The sequence below is a fragment of the Bidens hawaiensis genome, unplaced genomic scaffold (assembly GCF_021521415.1).
Source record: "Bidens hawaiensis isolate Kalapana, Puna unplaced genomic scaffold, B.hawaiensis_p1.1 tig00019721_1, whole genome shotgun sequence".
NCBI lineage: Eukaryota > Viridiplantae > Streptophyta > Magnoliopsida > Asterales > Asteraceae > Bidens > Bidens hawaiensis.
Window position 1 is genome coordinate 243,434 of NW_027492997.1, and position 7,230 is coordinate 250,663.

Below are 7,230 nucleotides of genomic sequence, written 5' to 3' on the forward strand. Positions count from 1 at the left end.
GATTTTAAGGAAATGTGACATTATAGGGTGACCTATGAGTACAATATCAGGTACCCAGCATACCAGAGTTAAAAATATTTGAATCCTACATGGTTTACAACATGAAATTGACAAGCAGTTTATAAATCCAACACACTCATAAACATGTTTTGAAAGTTCTTCATATACAAAACGGTTTGTGTCCATTGAAACAAGAAAGCTAGTATTTATTTAAAATATATTGCTTTATAAAACACCTTACAAAGTGACAGTCTGATTACATCATCTTCTAAGACAACCACCAATCTGGTCCTCCAGGCTTCTTCACCAGAATCTGATTATACTCTGGTCTCGATGTCTGCAATACGTTCATCAATCGAAACATTTTATTACAGTTGATTATTGAATTATGATAACTGAGGGGGTGTTTGGATTCCTTATTTAACATCCTTATAACTTATCCACTCACAAAGTTTAACTTTCCCAAACACCTTATAAAATTAGGGGGTTGCGGCGGAGCTTATTGCTCATTTTTCTGCCACTTTATTGTAATTGTTTTTTTTTTAATTTTAATGAGAAACCAAAGATTGTAAAAAAAAAAAAAAAAAGTTAAAAAGTCATAAGGAGATAAAGCAAGCAATCCCAAACATCCCCTAAAGGGTGTTTGGGAGCGAACATTAAAATTGTTTATCTGTTTGTTGCCTCTTGAAATAAATATAATCGAATAGCTAACTTAATCAAATAAACATATTGGATAATAAATCTACAACGCCCTCAAAACAATGTAAGTAGATAAGCAGTTCTGATAAGCAATCCCAAACACCCCTTCTAATCCCATATGAACTAAAGGGTGTTTGGATGTGCGTTTAGGAACTAAAAACCTGGTATAAGCGACTTAAAATCGCATGAAATAGTTTCTAATGCCTGGATAAATACATTTTGCTTTTCTGATAATCCGTATTGGCTAATGAGTTCTATACTAGCTGCACTGATGATTTACAGGTAAAATACATTTACTTATTTAAGTGTTCTTTTAACCTGAGTCCTGACAAAAAAGAATTTTATTTCTGTTTTCGAAAAGCATCTCATTTATTTCACAAAATGTCTTTTTTATAAAACTATACGCTGAGTTCAAAAAACAATAATTTGGCAAACACCCAAACATCAAATTATCCAAACACCATTGTGAGTTTTACTATAATAGACTAATAAACCTTTAACCAGATGATAACAACTACAGCTACACATATAACTTGTGAAAATCTACCAATAATTAGTTAAAAGTGAGGGCTCGGGGATAAGCAAGGTGCATAGCATAAACATACCATTTTGGGGGTTCTAGACTTGTTTAGGGCTAGGCTGATTCCAAGCCATTTTTTGATGTTTCAGATCAGTTTTCAAACTTTTGCCAGAATTTTTAGGATCTGGTCACCTAGATGGCAGCGAGGCGCTTTCCATGCGCCTCGCCACACCTGAGGGTCTAGGCGCACGCCAAAAAGGGTTTTGATAACATAGCCTAGAATAATCAGTTTGACATACAAAATTCTAAATTGCTTATTCCAAACAACTTATTTAGGCATAAACGCTATTTTTCATCCAAACACGCAAAAGTTTTTATCTAGTTTTAAAAATAGCAATAAGCAGATAAGTTGTTTAAACTTTAAATACGCAAAAGCCCAAACAACATAAGCATTCATCTTCTCTATCTAGGATCAAAGAAGATAAAGCATCATTCAATGAAATGCTAATTCAGTATATTACTTACTTAATATACTTAATAAGCACATGTAAATCTTATTTAATATGTAAATCTTATTTCATATATTCAAACAAGGTAATTATGTATCAACAAATAATTAACCACCTGCTACACAATTAAAAAAATAAAAAATAAAAACCTCCAAATGGCAAAATTTGAAAACCTAACTGTTTACAAAATGTCCAATAATTAGGGTGAACTGAAGGTGTAAATGAGCCGGCCCGAGCTCGGCTAGGCTCGTTTCAAGCTCTTTTTCTATAGCTTGAGCTCGGCTTGTGAGTCATTTTTTAAGCTCGAGGTCGGCTAGTTCATTACTTACTGATAAACTTATAAACATTGTTAATTATTAATAAACTTATAAACAAAGCGAGACGGACTGGCCAGCCATAGGGCAACCCAGGGCGCCAAGCTCGGCTCGAGCTCGTGTGCAGTATCTTAAACGAGCCAAAGCTCGGCTCAAGCTTGATCTCAATAACTAAATGAGCTTTATTGCTCGGCCCAAGCTCGATCTCAATAACTAAATGAGCTTTATTGCTCGGCTTAAGCTCAATAAGGCTCGGCTAGTCTCAAGCTTTTTATCTATCCGATCTCGAGTAGCTTGCAAGCAGCTCAACTAGTTTGCATCCCTAGGGTTAATCACTAGCATGTCAATTGCATATAATTATACACAACACCAACTAATAATAATAATAATATTTTTCCACAATATTTTAGCAATTAAATTATATAAAAAAAAAACCTAAAAAACTATTAATCACAGAAAATGAGGTTTAAAATTAGAATTAAAAAAAAACTCACGAGATCTTTGAACATGATGAAAGCAATGACGAAAAACAAAACGAATAAGATCTCAAACTCAGCGAATCGAACGAATCGAAAGACTGAGTCAACGGCCCGAGTTAGAACCGACTCATCGTCTCTTCGTCTAACGGATCCTGGTCGTTTCGCCATATGATCTCTGAATTTATTAGTTATTGTATTTTGTTTGTTTTGGGTAATTGATATGATATTAGGGTGTGTTTGGGATTGCTTATTTAAATTAAAAGGATTTTTTTGTAAGTACTTACTAACTTATGGTTTTAAAGAAATATTTGGCGTTAGGAAAACAAAATTGACTAAAATGACACTTTTTTTTAAATGAGTGTAATAGATAGTGTTATAGGGATGTAATGGGTAAATCAAACTCATTAAATTAATAAGTTATAGATTTATAATTTTTCAAAACCCTTTTATTTTGTCTTTTCATAAGTTAAAATTTATAAAGCCTTATGATTTGCCAAACACTTATTATACACCTTATTAACTTTTTAAAAAGTTTATAAGTTGTAGGTTGATGAAAATAAGAAAGCCCAAACACCTCTTTAATTTGGACGTACTTTGTAGAATTGAATTGAGATCAGTTTTGAGTGAAAAGAAGGTTCATAGGGAATGGTTTGACCTGACCCAAAAAAGGAGGGGTAAATTGGTAAATTACCGATTAATACTTTTTTGTGGTTTTAAAACGACAATTTTTTTAGGCTACCGTAATTTCATATTAGAGAGTTTCGTTGTCTCATTCTAACTAGACTATGTTGTCTTAGTCGGGCCCTCGTTGGTTTCAAAGTTTGACTTGGGCGTTCTCCAAGAAAGCCATACTGTTGGTTGTTACATAATAGTTGTGCCACCACAAAGAGTAGAACTCTTTGGCGTAACACACGTTGGGACAAAAACCGAGGTCGACATGAGATTCGAACTGGCAACCTTGCAAAGCCTAGCTCAAATATTTCATTGTCATATCCACCCAAAGTGCCACAAGTGAGAATTGAACTTAAGTCTCCATTGGAGAACCAAACCTCCTACCACTAGGCCACAAGTAGGGGACTATCGATTTAACAGTTAACACTCATTTTATTTTCTTTTTATTTAAAAATAATTATTTTAAACTTTTTTTAATGATTCCTGGTCTACTTCTAAATCTATTTAATAGTTAATATGTCTGGTGTAGGATTTGAACACTCGGCCTTCAGGTAATGGAGCACCTATTACACACCTGGATGCCATTGGTAGGGGTGAGCAAAAACTAGAATTTTAGACATGAAATATCTATGCTAAGATGTGAAAGGAAAGGAAATGGATGGATGGAAAGAAATTGTTGTGTTCTTAAGTTTCGTTAAAGGAAGGAAAGAAAAAAGCATATATTCCTGAGTTTCATTAAAGGAAAGAAAATAATTGAAATGAATGAAAAGATAAGGGAAACAAAGAGTAATTTGGACGGGTTCTCTTTCCTTTCGTATTAGAAGGAATTGAAAGGAAAGAAAGAAAATGAGAAGAATAGAAAGGAGTGGAAAACATTTTCTTTCCATTCCTTTCGCTTGTTTAGTGACCTCGGGAACACAACGTAGCAATCAGGATCCTTTTATAAAATGTCGTTTCTAAAAGATACACATAACAATATCATATATAGTTACATTAAAAAGAATAAAATTCTCAATTTATAATATTAATTTTTTTCAAATAATAAAGCATATAAAAGTTATTTGAGTTAAGAAAAATGACCAAAATGGTGTTTGAAGGGAAAAAAAAAGTCTAGATGCTTGTATCTCTTTCCTTAATAATCTTCAAATATATCTTAACTATTAAATTAATTTGATCAAGAAAATACTTACATATTTAATATTTAGAAAAAACTCACTTTGTATTTGTTCCATACTATATTAATAGTATGGACAATGACATATGTCACATAAAGACTAAGACAACATATCTAAACACTAAACTTGTTTCATGTGTAACTAAAAATAATGATATACGTAACTTAATTACCGTTGAGCAATTAATTTAAGTGCATGGACCATGAAAACACTTTCAAATCCACAATCATTCTCCATGGTTTTGCTGGTGAAACACTCTTTGAGTTGTGGTGATGGCAGTGGCGTCCAATTTAAGTGTTTTGGCTCCTTTATCTTACTTATTTTCTTATAATAGGATTACAAAGTGCCTCAAAAGGAAAGATTCAATATGCACATCATATCATAACTTTCATTCCAAGTTTCACTAAATTTATATACCCATTTTTCGATATTATTTATCGGTGTTTCCTTTAAAATAAGATTGGTTGAAAACGAAAAAATAGATCGTGAGGGACGTGGTGGGCGCCCAATCTCACAAGGAGGCAAGCAATTTTAAAAATCTCATATAATAGTAACCAACTTTCAAAAGTGTTTCAATTAGGTCTCTGATGCATATTTTTCCAAAATCGGGTCACTAAATCTTCAAATCAAGTCTCACTGATTATTTTGTGCGTCAAGAAAGAAAGGAGGATAAGATGTGGGGGTTGGAATTTGCAATATATGTAGTTAAATTAAAAAAATTTAGTAAAACGTTAATTATATTAAAATTTAATAATAAAAAATTAAATTCACATCGCCACTCCGCGTCAACTTCAATAAAAAGATAAAAAGATTTCCTATGTAAAACAAAAAAGAAGAAGGCTAAAAAAACATGTTAAAACTTTTAATTTAATCAATCATAAAAGTTGAGTGGCTTAATTGAAACATTTTTAAAAGACCTAAATGGAACACTTTGAAAGTTGGTTACTATTATATGAAGTTGTCCCCATATATAACCTGTATATTTAAAGAGAACCAACAATCACAACTCAACTTTAAAAATAGTTTAAAAATAAGCATAGTTTAAAAAAGAAAAAAGAATTATGCGAATTTAAGCTCGTGTTATAAGCCATTTACCCAATTTAAGTCTATTTAAAAATTTAAAACCAAATAAAAAAAATGTTCAACTTAGGAGCCCATATTTTTACTCGTCACTGGTCCAAAAATTCTTGACGTTTCTCAGGGAGGGCCTTGACTGCGACCTATCGGTCTCTCTCTCTTAAATCTAAAACGGGATTGTAACAAATTTTGAATTTTGTTTTATAATTATAAATAAGCAAGGTAGTGATTATATCGAAACAAAAAAGGCAAGCGTGCGCCAAGTTACGCCGCTACCCCTTTCTGAATTACAACACAATTTTCTAAGTTGTAATAATTTATAATCAGCCGGGCTAAGTTCTTTATGTTATATTGAGTGTTTATTTATTTAATATATCTTCACTATAAGCATAGCTTGTAAATTGTATAGATCTTTTTGTTCACATGATTTATTTTACTTGTGATGTCATTATTTAACCTTTTTCATTAATTACGTTAATGTATTGGGTTAAAATACAAAGTAAACAAATATAATTATATTAAAACTATAATATTTTAATTTAAATTAATAGTACTTATCAATTAAATATCATAAAAAATGACAAGAAATGAAATGCCCATGCCCTAAAAATCTAAAGATGTGTGTGGAGTTGTTGATGTTTCATTAACTTAGAAAATCAACATTTAACTTTTGGCTGCATGCACTACTTTAGTTGGCAAGACCTGTTAATCTCTCTACCAAACTCAAATCTTTAAACTCAAAGTTGAACTCAAAAGGGTTTTTGACTTTACATTACAAGTACAATATTCTAAGTATCCTCAAATCACATTAGACTTGAGGTCCAAAAAGATTATATAGTGTATGAGTATATCTTAACTATAAAGCATACACAATACTCCACTATATAACCTACCTCATAACTTCCTCATCAACTTCTCATCCATCTTTATAACGAAAGACCGAATGGAACGCCTTGTAATCTTCCCATTCACCACTGGTTGTGTCAATTCTTCGAGTGTATCCGTTTGTATACAACATGAAAGACGACCAAAGGAACATATAAGCTCCGCTCACACAGGTAAGCATACATATTTTGTATAGACATGTAAGAAGCAATTTGATTAGGTCAAGATTTTGGAAAACACGTGAAAATCCAACTAAAAGCCCGGTCTTTTTCAAAGAAAAAAGAAATAATTAAATCAATATGAATCAGGGTGTTTATTGTTGGTTCGATCAGATTAAAAAATAATAAAATTAGGCTCAACAGTTAACTATGGTATGAAGAAATGACAAACCAAACCAGCCATGTTGAATTGGTTGGCATGGGTTTGGCCAATTTTTTTTTATATTTTTCAAAATTATTAGTATGCACTAAGATTTTTAAAAATGATAGCTACATATTTCAAAAAGAAAAAAAATGACGCTTACGCAACCAACTCTAAGTTTCAGATCATACCAAACCTTTAAGTCGTAAAACTATTAAAACCAGACCATGAACCAAACTCTATTACTCAAAATGGCCGAACCAACCAGCCTGCTTCTGTTTTAACTGTTTAATCGGCTTATGAACATCCCTTATACGAAGAATCGCGTAGACATGATAATGATTACATGTTTTCTTATAAGGGGTATAATTGAATTTTGGTGTGTTTTATAGTTGGTAGGTCGGTGGAAGTTGTTAAAGAAGCTAAAGGCACATCAAATGATGAAATGGTGAAGGGTATGCCCAAGTTTCCTGAAGAGGTAGGTTCCAGCAGAGCCCAGTTGGACCCGCAAGACTCACCTTGAACACGGACGTCTGCGTG

The 7,230-nt window shown here is 32.3% G+C and overlaps 1 protein-coding gene across 1 annotated transcript; it reads right to left on the reverse strand.

Moving 5' to 3' along the window:
• Positions 1-256: 256 nt before the first annotated feature.
• LOC143559176 (uncharacterized) lies at positions 257-2,689 on the reverse strand. The gene is made up of 2 exons (XM_077047840.1): positions 2,537-2,689; positions 257-337 (listed from the first exon to the last, which is right to left on the reverse strand). The coding sequence occupies exons 1-2, from the start codon at positions 2,687-2,689 to the stop codon at positions 269-271; spliced, it is 222 nt and encodes a 73-aa protein (XP_076903955.1). The 3' UTR covers positions 257-268.
• Between the last annotated feature and the right edge of the window lie 4,541 nt (positions 2,690-7,230).